This window comes from Dromaius novaehollandiae, chromosome 16, assembly GCF_036370855.1.
Source record: "Dromaius novaehollandiae isolate bDroNov1 chromosome 16, bDroNov1.hap1, whole genome shotgun sequence".
Lineage (NCBI taxonomy): Eukaryota > Metazoa > Chordata > Aves > Casuariiformes > Dromaiidae > Dromaius > Dromaius novaehollandiae.
In genome coordinates this window covers 4976522-5002335 of record NC_088113.1, presented here as the reverse complement: position 1 = coordinate 5002335, position 25814 = coordinate 4976522, and the positions used below count along the sequence as shown (strand labels likewise).

Sequence of the window (25814 nt, the reverse complement as noted above, 5' to 3'; positions counted from 1 at the left end):
CAAACAACATGTTTTCTTTTTTACGCTCAAGTCTCAAAACAAGCTCTTTATACCAGAAAGATTCATAAAACAGCGGTACACAAGGAGCTGAAGGAGGCTTTTTCATGAGTCAACTCACTAATACAAGTGCTAACGAGTCCTGTAAAAATATATATTTTTAATGGATCAATAAGCAGATGTGACTCGCCAAATTACTGCATAATTGTTGACCTGGCACAAGGGGAGAAGAAGGAGTTTCTGGCTGGTGTAGGGAGGAAAAACAGGAATATCCCTTTTGGCAGCAACCAACAATTAGATCGTATTAAGTGTATAATAAAACTGCATGCTGAATTGATTCTTGAGTTGGCTCAGATCTGTTACTGGTTTAATCTGAGTTAATTTGAGTTTAACCGGCTAATTTGAGTTGCCTCTCCTGCACTGGCCAGCTGCCAGAGAAGAGGCAGGACTTTAAAATTCAACTGGATGCACAGAAGCATGTTTTCTGCTTGAAAATGTAGACTGGAAATGGTGGATGGGACAGCCGGTATAGCAGTTCTGATAGTTTCGAAGAAATGCCACTAATCCTGGAGAGGAGATGGATGCAGGATGGGCAACAAGTCAGACTGGAAGAACTTGTTCTGGGAGCTCCAGGGAGCAATGTGGGGGAAGGGGAAGAAGAATTTAATTAATCTGAGGGAAGGGGGGGAGAAAAAAGCATAGATTAAAAAACTATTTTTTTAGCAATTTTATTTTTCATATAAAGTATATGTGTTCTTAAATTTTATGACAATCCTGTGAGGCCTATGGTAGAAGGAAGGGCAGGAGCGTCCCTTTTGCCAGCAGCCTGTAGTTAGAGCAGATTACAAAAACAGTGAAGCTGCATTCTGAGGTTTAAATCTGTCATCTAAGTACATCTATGTTCTTATTGTCAATATAGATCATCATTTAATATTAAGCAATATGTGTTTGCTGCCAAAAATCTCAAGGATCTCAAATCCCCTGTCTAGTGGAAAATTTGGAATCAGAGATGTTGAAATATTTGAGCAGCTTTTGAGCGCAAGTGCACACTTTTTTCTGATAGCCCAACTTTCACTTAACCAGATTTGAATGAAGTAGAAAGTAGAGTTTGATTTTCTGTAAAGATACTAGTAGGGCTGATCTACATGTGTATGCTCTACAGCACAATGCGTTGGAGGGACCTGAATTAGCTCAGATACCCGAAGCAGCCGTGTTGTGTCGTGTGGACTGAAGAGCAGAATATGTTAGGTCTTCCTGAGCTTTGCACCTATCTCTGATGATTTCCTTACCCTCATTAAGTCAGATTTTTGCAGGCTGCACTGTATTACACCGCATATACTTAAGGGTGTGAGATGATACCAAAACCAATCAGCTCGGTTCCTACCCTGCTGAATATATTTTATGTAATAAGTTTTAGATTCTAAAATTTATGTCGATGAATGAACATGGAAAAAGTTTAAGTTTTAGATTTGAAATGAAAATGACTTCAGAAACTCTTCTTATGCATTTAATCTGAATTTTTTTTCCATCCCAATAGCATGTAACACAAATGACTTTAAAAAAAAATCACAATCACATTAGAAAATATAAAAACTGAGGTCTGACTAAATGTTTGTTTAGCTACATTGTAACTTAAATGATAGTTCCTCCCACACAGCAAGACGGCTTAGCTGGGTGTAAAGGCTATATTTATCAACATAATTCAATGTTTGGCAGCCAGTGAAAATGAAACTTTTGCAAGAAGATAAGTAAAATGAAAGATCAGTGTTATATTTTGGTAAATTGAAATGTAACATCTCATTTTAAACAGATTCTCAATCCATCTTGCTATGGATCACTTTTTGTGCTGAAAGGAATACATATTCAACTTTTTTTCAGGTAAAATGTAAAAGCACATGATCAGTTAGTGAGAAGCACAGCTCCAATGAAGCAGAAATAAGATTGCAAATAAATCTACCAAAGGACCTAAAGGATCTAGTGGAAAGCAGGCAGACTTGATCATAAGCTATTTAAGTGTAAGCTGCTGCTGAATAGGCTGATTTCCCCACTTGTGTGCTTGGAGAGCAATCGCATTAAGCTATGCGTATTGCCTGAGTATGGTGAGGGCTTGATGGCGTGGTCGTGGGGTGGGTAGAAGAGATGGCATGGGGAGAGGCTGGGGTTGATGGCAGTGGTGGTATGCCCAGTTTTGACGGGGAACCTAGGAATATTTGATTTGCATTGGGGAGAACATCTTAGTAAGGGAAGTGCTACAAAACTCTCCGAAGGAGATACCCCCAACCAGAAAAGGCTCATTCAAAGACAATCTGCATCATTTTCATGATTATATTTGGCATTCACACCCCAGGTATCTCTCCTCCAGATCTTCCTTCTGGAGTATGCAGCCCTGTTAAGAAATGATTTGGGATTGCACTGCATAGCATCATTCAGTGTTTTCATTGGCACCAGTCCAAGTAACCCAAACTGATTTGAAACCTTTACATTTCTCTTGCACTCTTGCTGAATCAGCCTTGTGGATGCCTGTTACTTCAAATGGCGCCCAAAGGGGTGTCCTGCCGGTGGGACTCTCCGTTGTGCGTGGCGCCACGTGACGCTTCTCAGACTTGGGCACTTGCTTTGTCCAAAATTAACAGAAAACCAGGCATGAAAAAAACCCTCACAAAACTATCACTAAATGTAGGTCTCATTTAAACTCCTCAGAAAGTATATTTAGCAGCTGGCATTTCTGTCCTGGTGATAGCCCAGATTCAGAGGAGGTAAAAACATAACGTTTCAAGAAGCTGCTGTTCATCTTGTGTAATAATTGCCACCGGAGCGGTTAAACGGGAGGTGATTCGAGAAGGCTGCCGGCTTGTCTTGGAGGTGGAGTGGCATGTGATGCGTTCCCCAAAGTACATGAGCTGGAACGCAGAAAGCGAGCGAGCTAGGAGAATAGTTCAAAAGTGAATTTGGAGCCTTTGCCTGTTTGGCTGAAAGTTTACAACGTCCACCAGCATTTTGGTGTATTTTACCTTTTCAGCAGAGCAGCCTGCGCAGGTGATTGGGAAGCAAATTGCTATCAAGAGGCTTACAAAGGACTGAGGAGGAGGAGGGCAGGAACGCCTAAGGGTCTCAAAGGTCATAAATGAAACTTGTTTTACTTGAGAAGATGAATATGCCACGACTGTGAGCTACCTGATCAAACTGAGGAGCCCACACATCCAGCTGTGTGAACTTGTCTCCAGGGGGGAGGTGTGAGAGGGAGGTGAAGGAGGCTCAGGTCAGGAGTCCTCTTTCTGCAGAAAAGTCCTTTTCTGCCGAAGTTGCAAACCTGAAGAACAGTAGTTTACTGTGATTCTGCACTGGAGGACAAATTCCTTCTCTCCACCTTGTACAAACCAGGTACCTGACGTTCATAAGCGTCGTGGAAGTATCCAAGAGCAGAACTGGAAATTTCATTCAATTTGTCATGGCTTTAAGCCTAGTCCTTCTCTAGAGAGGACACTTTTTCAGCCAGCCTCTGCTGGGCGGCCAGCCAAAGAGAGCATACATCTTGCTGTATTTAATGTCACGTTTTGTAGCATAGTTTGATAACTGTCTTGTGTTTCCGTCTGTGTAGTGGGTCTAACATAGCATGGATGACAGGAGTATAGCAGGTTACGGAGTTAATAAGTTGGAAGCTGTAGTCTAGTTGAGATGAACGAACAGGGAATTTCAGCCTCTGACTATGAAGTTTTGTCGCATGGAGAATTCCTAGAAGCTGATTATCTTTTGTCTCCCGCAGAAGGGACAGAAAGATTGCATTTCCGTAATAAAACAGAGTATTCAAGGAGGTGCCCAGCAGCTGAGTCCAGCTCTTGCAGACTTGTGGCCCTCAGGAATAGCACCGCAAGAGCTTTGCTGAATAGAAACTGGAGCCAAAGTACCTGAAAGCCCTGCAGCCCACGCTGCTAACCGGGTGGGTACAAGTCTGTAGTTGCTGATGCTCTTGACATACTGAACTTACTTTACCTCAGCGTCTTTTTTATCTATTGAAGTGATGTAAATTTAGAGCACTCTTATCTTGGAGTAAGCATGCAAGCCCATATTTCAGATTTATTTATATAGAGATGGTTTCTTTTTGAGGCTCACCTGCCTTGGTTTTCTGCAGCCTGCTCTGCCTTGCTCTGACCTATAATCTGTTTGTTAATTATTCACCAAATGTCTTTCCTTGATTCTTATCTTACTGTTTTTTAGCAGCATAGATTGAGTCCAGCCTCCAGGAAACCTTTGGAAAGGAACGCATGGTTTAAATTGGGGTATTTGACTATATTTATAGCTGTACATAAATGGAGGCAAGAGGAGTACTTGCAAAGCATGTCATACTGGAACATATATAGAAAAACGTATGATTTATAGCTGGATTATTCCAGGCAAACCTTTTGCTTTGTCTGTAGCCTGTCTTCTGCAGAGCTCTTCTGGTTTTTATGCATATTTATGCTGCTTTGTTGTGGTATTTTAGACTAGCTTTCAGCTTATGAAATGTCAGGTTTGTTAGTTTAAGTAACGGGAGGAGGGGAGGGAGAGAATTGCTTGCTTCCTGGGCAGGCAGGTCTGCAGATCTTTCACAAGGTGTCTTTCACCTGGTTGGAACAGAGCTCTCCAGTACCTCATGCTTCTCATTGCCTCTGCAGTTGTAAATGTGCTTTACTAGGTCCCTCTGCTACACAGCACTCTTTTGAGAAATCATTTTTGGACAAATGTGCGCTCTGCCGTGTTTCAAACCAAAAGCCACGTAGCTATTAGCACATCCTGGTAATAAGGCAAAGTTCCTGGAGAGCAGTCATGTAGTGTCACTTAGATCTCGTGCTGTAATAGGTTACCCAGGTTTGGATCAGAGCAATCACATTCACCTCGCTAAGAGCTTGGGAAGAGAAAACTTGCATCTGCCTATAAAGTATCCTCTGAATGAATTCGTGTGAAGTCCTGAGGGTCTGGCAACCACTGTCCAGAGAATCCCTAAGTGAAGTGGATTGCGAAGAGCTAGTTTGGCACTCTAAAAAACCTGCTTGCAAATGGTGATAGGGACCCTATGCACCCTTTTCCTTTGAAAAAGCATCTAAAATCTTTGAGTGTCTGGAACAACACAGCACTTCAAATAGAGAAAACTCAGATTTGCCAGATGAACAGATTAAATTAAAAAGGGTTGGAAGAGAAATCCACCCTCTTCCCATTCATGGCCGTGCACACTGAATCTTTCTTTTTGATTTTGCTCACAGTTCAGCAGTTTTCTGTGGCTTGCTGGGTCACCCCTGCATTCAGAGTCTCCTTAGGGGACTTCCTAAGGTCTCCTAAGGCTGACTCGTGCTGCAGACTCATTGCAAGGAGTGTCTCTTCCTACGTGCTGCCCTACAGAAGTTTTTGTGGTCATGTGGACCTCACTAGTGTCAGGGAAGGCCGTCTCTCCTCTCTCAAGGAAGGTTCACCTAATTCTGAGCGTAGTAGCCGAAATGGCAGCCTTTCGTTTTGCTGCCCAGCTTGCTTTCGCAAAGGAACAACACGCGGTGCAGGTATAACAGACAGTGAAGGAACTCAGCACTGTTGCCTTAGCTGCTGGAGACCGCCCCCCCAACAGTATCTGGAGCAATAGCAGCCTAGGAAGATAAGCATGAGATTAATTTCAGTGTACGGCTGTTTATTATGTGCACTGCAGTAGCATCTAGAGACCAAATATGAAATTGAGGTTGATGAGATAAAAGCATTTGCTTTTATCTGCTTCGAACACCTACTTACTCTTTATTATTCTCATATTACAAATGCTTAACAAAGTAGTGCGTGTGATATACAAAATGCATCTCTCTCTCTCCCCAGACCTTATGTGCTTCGTGGTCTGTTAGGCTTGTATCAGCTGCAAAAGATGTCCCAGGGCAGGCTTATGCAGACTGTACCCTTCAGCTCCCTGGGAGTTGTTGTTCTTTGTATAGCTCAGGGGAAGATAGGTGGAATATCTGAGAAGCTTTAGCAAAAGTATCTTCCAGCGATCTAACAGAGAGCAATTGCTGCTCTGAATTGTTTTGTGGTCTGTCACAGCCCCGCCGGTAGAATTGGGAGTGATCATCACAGGTATTGGAGCCTAAGACTTATGAGCCACAAAACAAGCATGACTTATCTTTGGGTAGAAAAATATAGAGAAAGAGGTGACTGGTGTGTGCACATTTTTTTTAATTTCTTTTGGGTGCAGTGGACTTCTTAGTCTCTTACAGAAGACCCCTTTTACCAGCTGACCTACTTGCTTGGGTGCAGGCAAACAGAGGCAAGGCAGGTCCTGATCCTTGTCCAGCCAGAGGTCGGAGAAAGGACTGAGGAGTTGGGTTGTAGCAGCATGGGTGCCCCCAGGTATAAAATTGCTTCCTGCCTGCCATCAGGTCCACCAGCTGGCTTCTCAAAGGAGCGTGAGAGAGGAATAAACCCTCCAGGCCATGAGGTGGTTGGTCTAGTACTGTCTGTCACCTGCTGCTAATGAACTTCTGGTACTGCTTGTCTGAAACTCCTTTGGTGTCTGTAACCTCATGGGATCCTTGCCTGTGGTTTTGGAGAGAACCAGGTAGATAATGAGCTCTTCCAGTGTACAGGGAAGTTTTAGTCCATTAGTATGAAATATTTTTTAGTCTTCGTAACTCCTTACAAGCATTACAATAGCTTGCTCTTCCTCCATGGCTTGCAGTGCATCCACATAATGGTTCTTAGTGCTCTTCAAAGCAAAAATTCATTCTGTGGTAGGAAGGATGTTGCCTGTAAATGAACTGGTTTCTTGAAACTCTCACAACCGATTTGTTTTACAGCAAGTGTTCTGAAAAAGAAAAATAATCTGAAGTTTCCCAAAATGAAGGCACTAAAAGAGAGGGGAATTGCTATAGCTGATTTTCAGAGGGGAAAGACATTATGATTTTTTTTCCTTCCAGTTTGGCTTTAGCTGCACTGATGTCAGTCCTGACGCAAAGGGGAGTGGAGATAATACTAGCTTTTGGTGAGAGAGGAACCACTCTTTCCCAGGGCGATACATGTTTATGTTGATTTAAGGTGCACAGATGCCATACTCTTTTTCTACTTTTTTCTTCCAGGGTTAGCATCAGTATATTATCTTGTACAATGAATTTAATTTGGGATAGCATCTGAGAGTCTCTTTTTCGTTCACACTCAGGTAACATCCAGGAAGCCCACCACATGCCTATTCCTGTCCCTACTTAGGTCCGTGACTTTTTTATTTCATCTACAGAAATGTCTATAATTTTCCTATACAACCAAAGAATCTGCATAGTCAGGTATGATCATCTATTGCCAGGGCGTTGTTCATATCCCCACATAACTGTCTGCCTGCTCTAGAAATTCCCTTCTCCATATATACAGGTTTAGCCTCTAGAGCAAAAATTAAATCCCTGGTAAATTCTGCCATATTTTTCCTCTACCCTGGTCATTGTATTTGCACTAGAAGATTTTTTCCCCGATTCTTTGGCAGCAGTGATTTGTCATAGACATATGCAACCTCATGTACTGTTGATTTAATTTTTTTTTCCTTTTCTTTGAGGCCTGTGCACCAACTAATGAAAAATGACTGTTGGGGCTGTGAACACAGCCTTCTACAGTTAACAGTGTTATCCTGCACATGTTTAACTGGCCCAGGACTATCTGGGAGCAATTTTTGTGTCCCAACTTGTAACGTGAGGGCTGCTTTGAATTTTGGGCTGTTTTATGTTTCTGCCAACAGTGTACACCTTTGTGTCTCATGTGCAAATCCAGAGGTGGTTGTACATCTGCAGGTTACAGGCGCAGCCCTGTTCAGTGACTGAATGGTGCAGTTAGGGTGTGTTGAGCATTGCCAGTGACATGCTTGGGTTGCACCTCAGTGGGACTGACATCTGGAAAACTGCTCTAGAAACAAGACAGGCACAGAAGAAGCAATGGAGGTTAAGGCAATGGCAGTTTGAGTCCCACTCTTACCAGTGAAGAAACAATAGCCCTCTTTAAATACTCTGGTGATGGCAGCGTTCCTGCATACTAAACACAATTATTAACTCTGCTGATCCAGTCGTTTCCAGTTCTTCCTGGAAGATTATGGCTGAAGTACCAGCAATGTATGGAAGTGAATCCAGCCTTTGTGAGAAGAAAGTCCTAAGCTTTCAGGGACAGTTTTCAACGGGCAAAGCAATGTGCAGTATAAGGAATGACATAGTGACACACTGAGTGCAAACATGGCTATTTGCATTCTCCTGTTGGCAGATATTTCATATTGCGCAGAGAACTAGCATCTTTCAGACTCTTGGGTTCCAGTTTGAGCGTATACAATTCTAATGAAAGATCTTAACGCTTTCTTTGGCTAGTATCTTCTGTAATACCATTTCTAACATTATGCCTTTGTTTCAGAATCACCAATTTGCTGCTCTGAAGGTTAAGTGACTCCACTCACACCACCATGGATGAACTACAGGATGTTCAGCTGACAGAGATCAAACCCCTTCTGAATGACAAGGTAATGCTAGCTGCTTCATCACTCTCACTGGTGTACTCTGGCTGACCTTGTGTCCAGCAAGAAGCTGTGATTACCAGAATCTGTTTACAGCTTGAAGTACCTTAAGTACTAAAAAACAATTGCTTCCCCATTCTGATAATCCACCACCACATACTCTTCCTAAGTGTCAGGGAAAGAAAGACCACCAAGGAGCAGCTCAGGTAAGTTTAGAGTCCCAGCCAGAACAGTGCACTGATGACTTCCAAAGGCAGGGCAGAAAGTGGAATGGTGACACCCTTCCTGACATGTTTGAGCTGTAGAACCTCTGATAAGTTCATGCTTGTTAGAGAAACCATTGCTTGTATCATATTTACTCTTTTTTTGGTACTTTTTAAAAATCTTTCGTCTTCCAAATTATCTGCTTGTTTTTTGACCCTGAGAACAGTCTTGTCCCTCTGGATTTAGTAACGAAGAACTGTTTCCTATTAATATCTGAAACCTGAATATCTGAATATACAGAAACTTTGGAAAATCTGTTGTGTTGCATCCACTGTTTAATCCTTTCATTCTGTCTTCTGGAGGAGAGCCACCTGAGCGTTAGGAAGGTCCTATCCCTTCTTAATTCTGCCGTGAACTGGTGCTGTGAATGCCTAAGTCATGCATGTGATTGGCCTTCCCAGCAAGACCTAGAATCTTGCACCTGCAGATTGTGATTATGAGCAGTGATTTTTGGTCACTTTCCGTGTCTAACAGCAAAATCAGAGGGTCTGATGGAATGTGAAGCAGTTCCCAATGCTTTGCTGTTTAATGGCTGACATCAAGACCCAGCTTGTTCTGCTAATTGCAAGATGTGATAATTTTTGAATGAAAGCCCTATTTTAGCTGCTCACTGTGTGCCTGCAGAAGTCTCTGTGCCAAATCCCCAGATGGGCGAAATATCTGAAATTCTGTTATGTTTTAGTGTATTCCTAGTTCTTCAGGAAGAAGCACGTAGAGTGGCTCAGAACCATGCCCAACACTGCACAGAGATGAGAGGCGTGCTCACTGTGGCTCTCCTTTTTACATTTTCTTCTAAAATGCCTCAAGAAAGTACCACCTCCAAGATCTAGCACTCATTAGTGCTTACAAGCTTGGAATAATATGCATGTGCTTTTTAGACCTAGCTAATGGATCATATAGGTGTGGTGCCATAACATGCACTTTTGTGCAGTGCATCAGAGTCCAAAAAGTATTGAGCTGGCAGTTCGGTAAGATTTTCACGGAGCAACCCACCTTTAAAGGTAGGAGTTTATGGGCCAACATGGATTAATGGCCAGAAATAGTGCAGTAAAACTCTTAAGGTGCTAATGGATGAGTGCTCATGAATTCTTCAGATATAAAGGCTGCTGTACAGAGAAAAGGAGCTGTAGCATCTTAACATTCAAACTCTAAAAGCAGTGGAATTCACTGGGAAATTGAAATGGGTCACAGCTGTTTGCTTCTTGCCTGAACTGTAGGAAATGCAAGTAGGGACCGTTGAGCCCTAGTTTTGTTTTGTCTCAAATCTAAGACAGCAGTTCCTGTGCCTTCAGGCTAACAGTTATAGTTGTAACAACAGTCCAACAAAGATAGTTTGCAAAGCAAATCCAAGAATGCTGCAGTGTGTTAATTTTCATTCAAAACTTTGATAATACTTCTGATTAATCTCTATTCTGGCACTTTTGACTCCTATCAAAATAGGCCCAGTGAAAAGTGATTGAAATGCAACAGCTTAATTCAGGACATTGTCTGGACAGCCCTTAGGGTGGATTGGGTAATTCCATCTAGCTGTTTGCCTTTGAAATGCAGCCATCACATCTTCATCAGACTGGAAAACCTGCCTTAATCTTAGACTTCAGAAATTTAAGAAACTAAATAGATTAATGCTTTAAAGTCAGATTTTGGTGTGTTAAGATCAAGTATCCAGGAGTCAGGACATGTCAGCGCTAAGGCTGCTTGTGTGGCTTAGTCTACTCTGACAACAAGCAGGACAATTGGAGACTTTCATTATTTGATTGTTTCCCCCACCTCCCAGAGAATCCTGCTTTTCTCAGTATGAATTCAGATCAGCCTTTGCTTACTGTGTATTATTCACATCCACTGCTGAGAAGTTATTTCCTCCTAGGCTTTTTTATAGTCCTTATTCACCTTGACATTGGATGACTGAATTTATCTTCTTTACATCCTGGTAGATGAGGAGACTTTACTGTCTGCGTTTAATAGAGCAGAGAAAAAGTCATAGACAAGGTTTTCAGAAATCTCAGCTAACTTCAGGATCTCAAACTGAAATAAAGACAGCTGCTTTTTATTTTCTCATCCCCCCCACACACACATCTCAGGGATTTGGTGCTTTGTGCTGCTCCATGTCCATTGACACAGTTCAGTACTTAATGCTCAGTGATTCTTAGACCAGATTTGCAGCTATCTCAACTTGAACATCTCAAACTGTGAAGAACATAGATGACAACCTGTGTTTTTGCTAATATGGCAAAGCCTGCGGGAAGGAAAGCAGGTCTGATTGTGTACATGTGGAGAGGATTTGGCATGCTCACCCAGAAGAAGAGTTTGGGGTACTTGTCTTGCTCATATATGGTCCTAGTTGTAATTTTTGCACTAATATGTAGGCCGTGCCTAAAACATGCAAGCTAGAGTGCTGACTCAGGATTTGCCAAGCTTTGTCTAACATTTGACAGCACTCAGTAGCACGCTGCATAAATCTACCCTGTGGCAAGAGCCTGAGTCCCACAAAGCATGTGGGCATATGGACAAGTTACTGCAGAACTTTGAAGTTGCAGTATGCTAAATGTGCACCATACCCGCTGGTATGCGTGGTCTCACCCCAGGGGAAGAAAACGTCAGTTGTCAATTGCTTATCCTCGTTTCCATGCCCTCTGATTTCAGTATCTTACAGTTCACTGCATTTACCGTGGAGCAATACCACGCACACTACCGTTACTGCAGAGTAGCTGACTGCATAGCTGGTGGTCTTCCATTACCTTATATCCTAGTGATAGTCCTTTAAAGAATTTTTCATTAAAATTTGTCATGGTCACCAGGACAGGACGAAACCCAACCTCCTAACCAGCTTGCTTTTGGTCAGGGTCCTTCCTGTATTGCATCTGTCCCTGCTCAAATGTTCTCGACTGAGCTGTATCCGTGGATGCTCTCTGTAATCAGAAGCCTTGGGACAGCCCCTCCACAACTCCCTGCATAGTGACGCCCAGAGCTTGCATGGGGTTTTCTTGTAGGGGTCCCTATCTAGCTGCTGTCCTGTTGGGCTAGGTTGTGTCAAAGCAGAGGTCTCTGAGGTGACCCTTTATATTGTTATTGGTCTGTGTTTTGGGGTACCGTGCTGAACTCTTTTTTTCACTGTCTTCTGTTTGTTAACAGAATGCTGCTCGTAACTTCCAGGACTTCGACTGTCAGGTAAGACATGTCCGGGAGCTGAGGATCTGTGGGCAGCCTCCACGTGGCCAGTGAGAAATGCTGAGAGAGACATGAAAAAGCTCAGTATCTTCACTTTTTAACTCCTTTAAAAGTTTAATCAAGAAGAACTTGTTTAAGTCCAGTTGACAGAAACTATCCTTCACTCTTTGCAGTTCTTGAGCAGTTTATATATAGTTTTAACAAGAATATTTCTATCCCACATCAGCGTTTTCATGGGGGAAGAGATTCTTGGGCTGCGGTGTCAAAATAAATGAAATACTAGTGAACTGACAAACAGTTTCTCTTGGTAAGAGGGGAGAAGAAGGCAGCACAGCTGAGTGGATTTAGGGTGTACTCTGCAGGCTACCCAAGCTTTCAGGCTGGCTGAGGACAGAGAAGCGTAGAAGCGATGGCTCTGTAGACCAGCAGGTTTGGCTGCAGGTGCAGCAGAGGTCAGGATTTAGGAGACACTGATTCTGATTCTGCCTAAGATTTTTAGTAAGCTTCAGCAAGCTTTTCCCCAACACAGCTGTGTCCCGTTTCACGAGCGTGGTTGTGATGCTTGTTAGTTGCTCAGATCTCCTGACAGGAGTTGCTCTAGAAAAGCTGTGTGCTACTTTTAGTAGGGAGCTTGACTCTGACTAGACAGGACTGCTCTGCAGGCCATGTTACTTCGTGCTCTGAGGTGCCAACCTGCACGGTCGTGCTGAGGCTTCACAACAGACTGCAGGATGATTGGTGTCCTGAAAGGCAGTTTCTTGGAGACGTGCAATATGCTGAAGAGCTGCAGCTCTGTTATGTCCCATCTAGTTCAATCCTAAGACACTGGTAGGAAAGAAGGAGCCTACATGTTCTGTCTGTGTTGCGAGGAGATGGAAAGCACCAAGCGTTACTGCTGCTCCAGACGTGGCACCCCTGCTTTGTTGGGCCTGGGTCATGACCAAGCTGCGGTCATTCCCTGTGAGGTTATTCACCTGCCAGAATAGTGCGGAGATGAGCCTGGTCTGTCAAGTTGCTAGAGGAATAACACTTTTAGAGGAGCAGTTGCACCCAAAACATGGGGGACACTCTTTGTCAAGCAGAGCACAACACCGATATTACAGGGGGGGTTTATAGAACACCGGCTCCGTTTAGCATGCCACATTACCTTGCTGACCTGCAGCTCTGCAGCCGGTGGCTTTTCTTTCTCTTCAGCTGCGGGAGGCTGCTGTGTCTGGGGGGTGCTGCTTGGCACAGGACAGGCTCTCGTTGCTGCGTTGCGCTAGTGGTATGGCTAGGGGATAGAGCTGTGAACAGTCTTCTGCCTGCTTCGTGTGATAGTTTAATAAAAGTCTGTCAATGCAGATGATTCCAGAAAACCTTCTGCAGGCCAGGCCTGTGCAGAGCAGGAATACAATAAATACAGTCATAAGGAGGAGTCTGTATTTTTCCATCTCTTGAGATAGGACACTGAAAGCACACCCCATCTGGGCAGGCACGTGTCACTACATGGCAGCAGCTTGATTCCTTGTGGGTTTCAGTGTTATCTTTAAGCCTGTTAATAAAAAAAGAATTAATCCGACAGTGCTGTAGCTTTCGTGTCCAGTCTCAGAAGTGGCAACAGTGTTAGAGAATTTTTTTTTCTCTGCTTTAATAAAGGTAGATAATGGATTTAAAATACTTCACTGTACTATCTTATCTCTGTCTTTCCTTTTGCAACTTCACCAGCTCTGCCACAGGTACAGCATGCTTACATCTAGGTAGGGGGAATGCGTAAAAAATAGGAGCAATGCTTCTGAGTGAAAGCGTTAGGGAGCACAGGCACTGCCTACTAGGGGCTGTCTGCCTTCGTTGGAAAGAATATAAATATACTGCGCGAGAGTCTGACCGCATCAGTCTTCGCTGCCAATTCTCTGATGTGCCACAGCAGCTCTGGGTTTGCCCATGCCTACCTGTCTGCGAGCAGCGTGGTCTTGGGAGCGGAGTGGAGAGGTAGGAAGATGTCCCGCCACAGAGGCATGCATCGCTGTGGCTTTTTCCTCCACTTTTCCTCTATAAGCAAAGCATGTCTGCACCCTTCCTTAGAGAGCGGCCCGAATTCAAAGTGTGTTAGATGTGCTCAGCGTGAGGCCTGGAGCGTCACTCGCAGCAGCCGCAGACTCACGGGTGCTCAGCTCTGCGTGCCCCTGCCGGTCTCAGCTCCCAGGGTGGCCCTGCGGCCAAAGTGCAGGAAGAGCAGCTGAGCAGCCCTGCAGCCCGGGAGAGGGGCTCTCAGGGCAGCGCTGGTGGGCCAGGGGAAGGACGTGCTTGTTGCTTCTCTGTGTACTTTGATTTAGATCAGCAGTGAGCTGGTGACCATGGCAACAGTTGAGCAGGAGACAAGATGTTCCTTCCAGGAGTGCTCTTGTTAATTCATTTAGGTTATTTTTTTCAGCACCAAGTTACACTGTGTCTCTTGTGACTGTAAATGTCTCAGCCTCACCTTCCTCTGCCACCTCTCCTTCAAGGTGTAGTTTCAGGGCATGCCTGACTTGGCCAGCCCACCTTACCTGGAAGATACTGAGAAGAACTGGGTTAAATCTCAGTCTGAGGTCTCTTAGAGCAGATAGTTGGGCTCCTTGGATTTTCTGCCTCAGTTGCTAATACAAGGAACAGTACTTAAAGTTGGAGAATGAGCTTTTGTGTTGTCCTGTGTGCAAATTACTGCTTCTTTTTAATTTGGTAATGGCATTGCCAGCTGCCGTATTCAGGCCTCTGCAAAATTGGTATGATTCTGCTCACCTGTGTTTGAGAAGGGGGACTTCCAAGTGGTACCCATGTGAGGAAGGTTACTGGGACTTTCAGAAGAATGGAGATCTTGTTGTATAGAAAGAGATTTAAAAGCACTTAGCTTGGAGTGGGAGTATGATTTGTCCAGAATCCACAGGGAGGAAGAACCTTAGGTAGAATCTGAATTTTACAAGAACAGGTATAAGCTGGCCCCAAATACATGAAGGCTGATAATTAGAGGATGGTTTCCAGTTACAGTGAAGTGGAGTTCTGGATCAGCTTCCAACAAGAATAGCAGCTGCAAGGAACCTAATTAGTTTTAAGATGGAATTTAGGGGATTTGTGGGATGGAGTGTGAGAGCATAGCATCAGTGATGTAAGAGCTTCCTTCCAGATCTTTTAATGTTTCTAATAAAGTTCAAAAAAACTTTTTAAAGTGTAAGTAATGCTGTGGCTGTGCATGGGTTTATAGCTGCTTTAATAATTTGGAACCTATTCATTATATAAATGAAAATGTCCCCCTCAAATATATTGTGGCAAATAGGGCTGCTGTTATGCACATTCATTTTTAATAGAGTTATTTTAGAGAACAGTGTTGGAGGTTTGGTCTTACAATATTAAAAATTTTGATCTTCAAATTTTTGCCTTTTCCACATGAACAAATATGGAAGGACAGAAACCAGTGGAGCAGCATCAGTGGATATGCAATTAGTTAGGACAAGCAGTCTCAAAGGGTGGGGATCAGTAGTGGTACAAAGTCCAGCTGAGAGCCCATTGGTGGTGGCATCCCTCAGGGTTGTTAACAGTGGGGCCAATACTGTTCAGCATCTTCATTAATGACCTATCTGATGCAATAGAGTACACCCTCAGCAGGTTTGTGGATGATACCAAACTGTGGGGAGTGTTTGATACACTGGGGGGCAGGACTGCTCTTCAGAGGAACCTCAACAGGCTGGAGAAATGGGCTTGTGGAAACCTCATAGAGTTCAGAGGCAGGGCGAGGGAAGGGATTCCCTCTATTCAGCGCTGGTGAGACCCCATCTGCAGTGCTGGGTCCAGTTTGAGTCCCCAGGATAAGACAGACAGTGGCATACTGGACCAAGTCCAACAGATGCCACCAAGATGGTTGAGGCTGGAGCACAGCATGTACGAGGAGAGGCTGAGAGAGCTGGGTCTGTTCAGCCATGGAGAAGGCAAAGAGGGGTTTACAGCTGCCTAGTGAGAGGCTGTCTAGTGTAGAGAAGACAGATCCAGGCTCTTCTTGGAGGTGCACAGTGACAGGACAGCAAGCAACAGACACATGTTGCAAAAAGAGAAATTCTGATTTTATATTAAGAAAATTTCTCTCAAACTGAGGTTGGCCAAACTTTGAAACCAGCCCAGAAAGGTTGTGGAATCTCCATCCTTGGAGATACTCGAAATTTGATGGGACAAGACCTTAGCTGGTTTGTGTTTATGACTGGGATGAGTGTTATCCCAGCTCATGAGCATGTTGTTAGGAACTGAATTCGAGTGAGCCACTTCTGTGAATTGCGTAGCACCAAGCACACAGGTTATGCGTGCTGTTTTCTCTAAAGCTTCGGCATGTATTATTGTTCAAGGTAACATGCTGGTTTAAGGTTTGCAGGATGTTTCCTTCCTTTGGGAAGGAATGGGTGATGCCTTTGTGAACTTCTATTTATTTCCCAGTGGTTTTAGTTTTAACTAGTTTGCCAGGACCAGATGTGGACAAAGTCAACATTGCAAACACATCCTTTTGCTCCTGAATTTTTTACTGTAGGTTAACGTAGTGTGAAGAAGCTTTTAGCCTGTCTGCATCACAGCTGACTTACGGATAACAGTGCCCTGTTTCTCTTACACCACTTATCTACAAGTAAGTGCAGTTAACCCTGACAAATGACAGATTGCCTGGGCATCAGTTAGAACAACTCCCGTATAATCTGATAACCCTTTACAATGAAAATAAAAGGGATGGATAGTGTGGTGGGTTAGGGGTCTTTATATATATTGATCTAAGTAATTCTCAAAAATAAAATATATTAACCTAAATCTGAGACCTGCATTTTACTTGAAAGCGATGTAAACCCTAATGAAATTGAGGCGTGGCTTCTTCTTATGTTAGCAGACAGATGGTGGATTAAATGGTCTGGGTGGCTGATGGACAGATGGTGTGGTGACCTGCATGGTTAATAGAGCTGTGCTTGCGCTTTTACTATTATCTGTAGACCGTTTTTGGCTGCTTGAGAAGTAAGTGTTCTGTGTTAGCCTAAATCTCTTCCCCCTTTTCCAGGTGTTTACTTTAAATGCTAATGAAGGCATATGCTGATACATTTGTAAAACTATCCAAATACTGCTGGGTTATGGTTTCAGTATGGCATAAGCTAGTGTTTAATCTGATCCCTCACTAGTACTGCCCCTTTGCTGACTCCCACCCACCTGGAGGGAGAGGAGCGTTGTGCCCTCCAGTATACTGCATGCAGAAGAGGAGCTGGGACATGGAGATGGTTTGGGGATTTGGCAGGATATCTGCAGAAAGCTCACAAGCTTTGGAAAGAGTGGGAAGGAGTAAATCATGCAGAGCTCAGCTGAAACAGAAAAGACAAGACATGATTAAACCATTGAGGGAAGAAATGAAAGCTTCCTTGTACAAAAACTTGCTATCTTACAATGCGCTACTGGAATTAATTGAAAATGTAGATTTACTTGGTGTCATCTATACCCAGAGTAAAAGAGAGCAAAATGTTTGAAGAGTTACCCATAGAGCTCATTGAAGAATTCTTTGCCGTATTTTTCATTGAAAGTATAATTTTTCAGTAAACAGATGTTTTTACTGATTCACTTACGTTGCAGACTTTTTAATCTGGATTTTTAAGTGTGCTTATCGTTGTTCGATCTTGCTTTATTTTTGCTTGCTGTGCGGTCGGAGATGGTGTTCTGTTATTGAGCTGATATTGGAAGTATCACATCATGTGCATTGACCGACGTCACTGGCAGAATCGAAACTGTGTTTGTATTTTTTAAAAAAATCATTAAGGCCGGCTTGTGATTGCTACACAGTGGCCTTGAATATAAGATGCTTTAAAGTATCTTCTTTCTTTTTTTACTATGAAACAATATGAAACTCTGGCACTTTGAGGAAGGGTTTGCTTTCTCTGTACTAATACGAGGGGAGCTGTTCTCAACAGCACTGATGCTTTTTATCTAGGATGTTGAAGATCGCTTTTCTTATAATTTGTACATCAAGTTCTTTTATTCTCTTGTTCAAAGTGCCTGAGTGAAATTAATTACAACACAGATGATGCTTTGATCCAGAGAGCAATATTTTTTGATGTCTAATAGATTAAGAGCTGCTCCTAGTCTTTTTAAAACTAGTATGTCACATCATCAAGGGAATATTTTTGACAATTGCTGCCATGGCAGCAATGAAAAATGTAAAGCTAAAAATGATGAAAATCAAATTTAATTTTGAAACATTTTTTTTTGTAATTGTTATTACTTGGGAAGCTTTCTCTCTGATTCCCATCACCACTGTGATTCTACCTAAAAAAGCTCCATTTTCTGTAAAACTGCAGTGTTGAGTTCTGGACAGCTTTAGCTAGCAGGACTTAGACTGAAACGTAATTTAAATTGTATTACATATGAACAAAATTCTTCCATGGGGTTTCCTTTAGCATTAGCTTTGCTTTCTGTATGCTTGTGAGAACAGTGTACTAAGGAGGCTGGTGATGCAGATGTGATATTTGAAGGTCCTGTGCTTTTGGTTCTAGCCATTGAATTCTTACAGCAAAACAAATGTATGCCCCTTAGGTTGAGAAGGGGATTCTGCCGCCTTCCTGACTTCAGAAAATGAATAGTGCCTTTTCATGAACAGTGATTGATCTGTTTCCATCTGTTACACAACACCCATTAATGGTATTTCAGAGCAGCTAATAAGTAATTGCAATACTAGTTATAACTAGATGCAGTTAGACTCGGTTCTAGTTTCCAGGGACACTGAAGGTTTGGAGATGCAGAACATAACTCTGCTTTTTCTTCGGAAAATTTTAAGGTGCTCCTGCTCTTCAGCAAGGCACTGAGATGCAGTTAGGCCCATCAGGTCTGCATGGGGAACGTCCTTGGCTGTGGAAGGGAAGTGTGGCCCCTGGCTTGTCTTCCAAGTTGCCTGTAGGAATTTAAGGTGGTCTGTGGTCAAGCAGACATACAAACCCTTTTTAGATTTGCCTGTATATTAGCACACTCAGATTCTCTTTGTGTAGGGTTGAGGTTACAATGATGCTTTTAAAGCATTCCCTCTGTAGGTTGAGGTTACAATGATGCTTCTAAAGCATTCCCTCTGTGGTTCGTTGGATACAGGTAGGAAGGGGCTGGGCTCAGGAGACTGCGTTCTAGGGTAGCGGAAAGTTAGAGTCTGGATTGTCTCAACGTATTGCTTTGGTGAGTGGGTTGGGGGAGGAGTAGGACAGACCTCTTGCCTTTTCAAGAGAGGGGAGCTAGGGGCCATGATGCTGTGGCTGTTCCTCCAGAGTGGGGTTTTGATCCTCTTTTTGTGGGAAATGAAGGGGAGGCAGTCAGGTGAGGCAAGAGTGCTCTTGGTGTGCTGGAGAAGAGAGATTTGCTAGCAGGCAGTGTGAGGGGAGGAGGAGTTGGCTTGTAGCTTCTGCAGAAGGATGGGTTGGCCTTGTGTCTGCAGGATGTGGCTCCTCGAGTCTACAGTTTCAGTGATGGAAGTGGGCTATAGGCATTGACTTTACTTATTTGTAGCCCGTGAGGAAGGCTGAAAGCTGAAAATCTACTGACTCAGAATGGTGGTGCAGAGTGCGGCCAAAACTGACTCACTACCAGACTTGGGCACGTGAGAGCTGATCTCCAAGAGGTTTAATTCACCCTGAATTATTACAGATCTAGGCAGTTCCAATTTCCAGCATTAGCTGGGAGAATGGGATTCATGCTCGGGGCAGGAGTGAGAATCATCACATTATGCCCAAGGCCGTGCTTGGCTGCCTTGCTCATGACTTTGGATACTTTATTGGAGTACAAGAAAGCCGTGGCTTTAGCTGCTGCTTGTAACACATGAGTAGGGCAGGAGATCAGGGAAGCATAGCCCTACCATTGCTCCCTCTCCAACACGTAGGTGTTAGTATTAATTGCTTAATTTCTGTTGGTCTTAATGACATGCAAAATTTTAGGTGTCTGGGTTCTCAGATTTGGGAGAGCAAACCTAACCTGTCAGGCATACTTATATTATAGGTCACTTGCTTTCAGTTCACTTCGCTGCAGAGCCACGATCTGTTCTGTAGCAGGGTCTGCGTTTTGGAGGTGACTTTCCATTACTCTCTGGGCTGACACAGAGCATTAGAAAGGGTTAAAGATACGCTCTAGATCCATCCTTCAGCCTCATGTGCCTTTGGAATAGCAACACACAAATGTTTGTGTATAAAGTAATAGGTTGGGGATAACCCAGCAGCACCTTTGTCCCCTGATGCTTTTGTGTTTATGTAACCAGATTACACACCTCGTTCTCCTGCTGCTCTTGGTTCTCACCCAGCATTTCTCTAAATTAAGACTTAATCCAATTATACAAAGTACTAGAAACCATTGCCTGCTTGCATAGATCATGTTGTGTTTTCTATTAATAAATTTCTGCTCTGTACGGAAATGAATAATTTAGTTCAAGATGTTGCTTTAAATCTGATTTAGGCTTGCTTCCCACGCAGCCGTCTCCTTCAGCCCCACTATTTCAAAAATAATTTTGCACAGAGAGGAGGTGGTAAGCACTTAGATACCGACTGTGTTAAGGTCTGTGATACTGTAATGCTAAGAGTTACCAGATGGTGATGTTTCACAGTCTTACAATTTTTTTTTCCTTAGCTTATAGTCATAGTTTGTATTGTTGATTTAGTAATGCATAGACATTTGAGGGCAGCTGTTGCAAAGAGCAAGACAATCTGATCTCTACTTTAATCTTTCTAGAGTCAGTAGCTGTGAGAGGTTGTCCCTAGGAGCATGCTGGAATTGTTTTCCACCTTTGCCAAGGCACTGGCAAAGATGAGGAAATAAATCGCAGTAACAATAGCTATAGCCACTGCATCACTGAGAAAGGGGGAACCTGGCCTGAGGAATCTGTGTGTCCTCCGCTGCAGCAAAGGGACAGTGGCAGTTTGCTTTGCTTTAGGTAAGTCAGTAACCATTTTAATAAAGGCAATTCATTTGATGCAGCCTATTTGGATTTCCAAAAGACAAGGCCCCTTACCGAAAGGCTCTTAAGGGACTTAGGTGGCTATGGGATAAGAGGAGTTGTCTTTCATAGATAAAATATCGGTTAAAAATAATAATAATAAAAAAACAGTAATCATTTTCACTTGTAGTTTGAGGTCACTAGTGGAATACCTTAGAGATCTGTGCTGTGACCTGTGCTGTGCTGCTTTAACCTGTTCATCAGTGGCCTGGAAAAGGTGTTGGTGGAATTGCAAACTTTTTCTGCCTTTGGATAAATGTAAAGTAGGCACATTGAGTAAAACAAGCCTACAACCGTATATAAAATGGTGAGCTCAGCGCTGATGATAACCCAGAGGAATAAGACCTTAAAGTTATGAGAGAGGGATAAAAATGTCGGCTGCGGGCTCAGAGCTTTCAACAAAGAAAATCAATTCTTGTGAATCAGGAACAGAGAACAAAGCAACCTCATTGTGCTGCTGCATAAATCCACAGCACGCCCACGTGTGCTTGACATGCTGCCAGCCCCCTCGTCTCCGAAAGGACAGAGCACTACTGGGAGTGTTTAGGAGAAGAGCAGTACGGAGGAGCAAAAGCTTCTGTAACAGGACTAGCCAAATAGGCCAGAACGCATCAGCCCAGATGCATGAAGGGGAGTCGCAACAGGCTGTTGGGCCATCGCTGCCGTGGATCAGGGAAATAGGGGTTGGTTGTTCCCTGTCTTCCAAACCAAGGACTTGGGGATCTCACATAAAACAAACAGGTGTAAGGTGGGGCAAAAAGGTTGTCGTTCCTCACACCGCACATTGTTAGACTTTGACATTTCTGGTCAGAGGGTGATGCAAATGCCAAGAGTTTTTGTGGCAAGGTGTGACATATTTGCTCTATTTTATTGCTCCATAAGCCACCACTCTCAAAGTCAGAATACTGGGCTAGATGGTCCTTTGGTCCAACCAGCTGTTCTGCGTAACTCCATGCCTCCTGGTCCTCCACCGTTGTTTCTGTTGTCACGCATGGCCCAAGGGAATTGCTAATTTTTGAAGCAATGGTTTCCAGCTCTGATTTAAGTTGATCAATAGTAGCTGCCTGTACAGGACTTGTGTCTCTGCTCTGTCTCTCCAGCAGTACACTGCTGTTTGGCATACGAGCATCACAGGCTCTGTGCCTGCAGCCAGCAAGAGCAGGCTGCTGAGAGTGAAGCTGCTTCTGCTGTTCCTATTTACAGCAAATTGTCTGCAGCTGCTGTTTATGTTTTACCTGTTGTACGACAAAGTGTAAAAGATAAAATCTCTTTAGAGAAACCTCTGATAAAGTTTCCAGTCCCCAAGTGAAAATTAAATATTATCAAGCATCTCAAAACAGAAGAGTAAATCCTCATCTTCTCTTGCCTTCACCTTGCTTATTTTGCAGAACACGTATTTGTTAAAATCTGACTACCTCCTGGCCATGTCTTTCTCGCCTGCCTTCTCCCATCACTCCTTCCTTCACTACAAACCTGATCACTATTCAGACCGTAACTGGAGTTATAGACAGCAGCAAGGTAACAAGCCTTGAATTTCCATTGAGGCTACACCGGTGCAACATGTCAAAGCCTGAACGGAAGACAGAAACAAAGAGTACAGTGTCTGCGAAACCACGACCAGTGTCTGATACTTTCCAACATTACATTTCTGCGTGAGCAATGGCGATAGCAGCTATCAACAAATAGAATTGCAAATGGGCCGAGGTAGGAGATATCCCTGAGTCACTGGCAGGGGAAGGAGTATGTGGCAGGCGGATACGAAGAATGGATGTTCCTGCAGGAGCAGAGGGTGCAGTCTGTGAGGCTGCTGCCTTATGCCTCCAGATGCTGTTCACTCACCTAAGACTCTCGGATCTATTGTAACTGCATTACTCTGCTCCGTGTTTGAAAGAGTAATAACCTAGTAATGAAGTAATAGCCTTTTCTGCTTTTCCAGGCCAATTCAAGGTAGTGATTGTGTCTTACAAAGATATAGGATCACTGTTGTTGCTATCTTAACGCTAATACCTAAGCGCTATATTAAGCGTTTGCTTTGTGCTATCCTTCGGCTTTGATATGTAGGAGAGCTGTTTTGGAGAAAAGTAGGTGACAGGGAAGTCGTGTGTGCTGTAATTGTGTGATGTCTGAAAACATCTTTGTCCTTTGCAATCATAGATCAAGATAAAAGCCCTAAAGCTACAGGGCAAAGTTACAGAGGAAATAAAGTTCACTGGAGAAGTGGACATTGAAATACATGACTGGGAGCTAGGGGTAGAACTGAGTCTTATCTGCCTAAGTAACTTTGAAAAGGAGATCAGCAGGATGTCGTAGTGGCTGGCTAAAAACATGAACGCAGAGACCCTTATCTCTAATTGTAGAGTCTGTTGTTCCCTTTCTAGAGCTTGGAAAAAACCTTTTAAAAAGTTAAAGATTCTAATCAGAGAAAGCAGAGGAGGGAAGTTGCCTCCCAGCTTGCCTGGGAACTAGCAAGACAGAAAAGAAATGACCTGACACCCCAGGTCTGAGACTTTATCGCTGTGGAAGAAGGGAACTGCTGTGCAGGGCAGAATAAGAAGTTTGCTCCTTTAGCATCTTAAATCTTTCAAAGTGTTGCTCACAAAGGTCTGTGGAGGTGGAGTTTTGCAAGTTGTATTCTCTCTTCTGTGGGCATTCACTTTATTTAAATGACTTATTTGGGCTTAGCCAAATTCAGGGTGAAATAGGTTTAAACTATACTAAGGCTTCTCTTGGTTTAAGTAGAAGTTTATATGAAATCCATGTAGCTTTTGCTGATGAGGTTTGACTTGATGGGATATTGCCCTGACGTGACTGTGAAGTGGAATTAAGGGGACAGGAGGTATTGCTGATAGGAGGTAGAGTATGAAAGAACGAAAAATAGTGTAAGGAAGTCGGCATACAGACGCACTGTGAGTAACTGCAGAAGTACTAATATAGCTGAAGGATTAGGTGCATACCGTTCAGCTCGGGCTGGTGCTTCCTGGTGACTTGAAGGACATCTTCTCAATAAGTTCTCATTTCCCAGAATCTCAGTTTACACAGTGTGTGAAGTCAAGGTAAGTGGCAGAGAAATGATTGATTCTTAGCTCAGGGAAACTCTTTTCCTTCCCCAACAGAGAGCTAAGAAAAAAACTCAAGCTCAACTTTTAAAAACACAAAATGCAGAGGGTAGCAAAGCAATGTAAAGCACACTGAGGTGCTTGAATAAACCGTCTGAAGAGAGGTGGTTGCTTCTGTTTCTAGTACCTTGTCTAGGTCTTCCTCCTAGTGGAAGTGCATGTTGACACTGGCAGTCACTTTGAAGATAATTCCAGAAAAGACAGTGTACCGCTGTTTTTTTTTTTAATATGCCATCAGCTCTTTTGTTGATTTCTGTGTTTTTTTGCTGTTCACTCCATTTCGATTTTGTGCTTCTGTTTGATAGTTGACCTTTTGCTGCTGCTTATAAAGCCCTCTGTAGTCCTCTGGAGGTGCAGTTTTACGAGACATGTGAGTCACTTTAACCGAGCGTCATGCTCAGGGCAGGGTTATTACTTCCACCGCCCCATGCACTCCTGTGTGTCTGTGAGCCAGGACCAGCATTTGTGAGACCTCTCTGTGAGCTTCTTAACTCAATGACCTAGCAGAAATCTAATGAAGCAAGATTTAAAAAAAGAAAAAAAAAAGTCTGGATAGTTTCCTGGCAGGTCAGTGAGTTAAAGCTGCTTATGGAAGGGACCAGCAACTGCCGGACCTGGCAGAGGGACTTGCTTTTAATGGCAACAAGCCATTTGATGAGCTCAGATGTGTATGGAACTGCAGCTGGAGGTTGCAAGCTCTTCCATGAGCTTGCTGCACTTCACCATTTTAGCAGCACACACTACAGATCACCACCCTCTGGGTCTCCCAGCCTTCTCCAAAAGCTGCCAGTTTTGTTAAAGGACTCGTTAACACCTACTAACTTGGTGAGTGCTAAAATCAGGGCCACTGCTGTGACTGAGCAACATGTACTTGTTGGAGTACAAAGCAGAACTTTTGCTTTCTAGGTACTCTGACTTTTCCACATGTGCAATGCAATAGATATGTGCAAATAAAACCCAACTGCTTCCAGGGGAAGAGGGCGGTCAGAGGTCGTCTGCATTACAGAAAAAATTCCTGCCTGTCTTTTTATCTGAGGATCTTTCAAAGTCAAGTAGGGACAAAGCTTCAGGCCACCTCAGATGATCTGGCCATGGCAGCTTGCTCCTGTTGCGACACTTTTGAGGGGAAGGAGAGGGACTTTGGAGTCCCCAGGAAGAAAGGGGAGAGGAAGGTCTATCAGTAGAAGAGCTAAATCCATCTGACCCACAGCAAGCCTTGGGAATCCCCAGAAAAAGGGTGAGATGAGTTTTTGGTGTGCTACAAGCCAGGCTCTTTAACCTGTTCTATACTAGTCTAAACGCTTCAAGTTATTGGAAATTACTGTGTTTTAAAAATTCACACACTTTGTGTAATCTAGTAAAAAGTATTTTTGAGGTTGCAATGTTCTGTCTTCAGGCTCAGCCAAGAACAAATTCCCTAAATAGATATATATTTTTTTTTAGTATTAAGAAAATAATTTGGGGGAGGGGGTTCAGGATCTGTAAATCAGAGCATTTCTCTCCTTTGATTTCTATAGATTAAGGAAAGGACTTAAAGGGATGCTAGGCAGCCAGCCATACTGCCGTCTCTGCAGCTTTTCCAAAGTCTGTAGTTATCCTAGTTTAGTGTTGTCTAAATGTGGTTGCAGGCTAATTTAGCTAAACTCATGCACGCGTGGGCACTTCCTGTTTTCAGCATTCTGAGGTTGTGGCTTTTATTTGTGTATCGGATGTGTATCAAAGCTATACCTAAAGGTCTCACAGTCCTCTTGATCCCTTGTGCTAGGCGCTGTGCAAAGAGACCTCAATATATTGTTTGGGAAAAGGCACA

General features: G+C 43.4%; 1 protein-coding gene across 2 annotated transcripts in view; it reads left to right on the top strand.

Moving 5' to 3' along the window:
• NDRG3 (NDRG family member 3) overlaps positions 1-25814 on the top strand; it is a 65829-nt gene that overhangs the window by 24918 nt on the left and 15097 nt on the right. For both annotated transcript variants that reach the window (XM_026100116.2, XM_026100115.2), the window contains exons 2-3: positions 8377-8482; positions 11870-11905. In XM_026100116.2, coding sequence (XP_025955901.1) covers positions 8426-8482; positions 11870-11905 — 93 coding nt within the window. In that variant the 5' untranslated portion in view covers positions 8377-8425. The remainder of the gene's footprint in view (positions 1-8376; positions 8483-11869; positions 11906-25814) is intronic.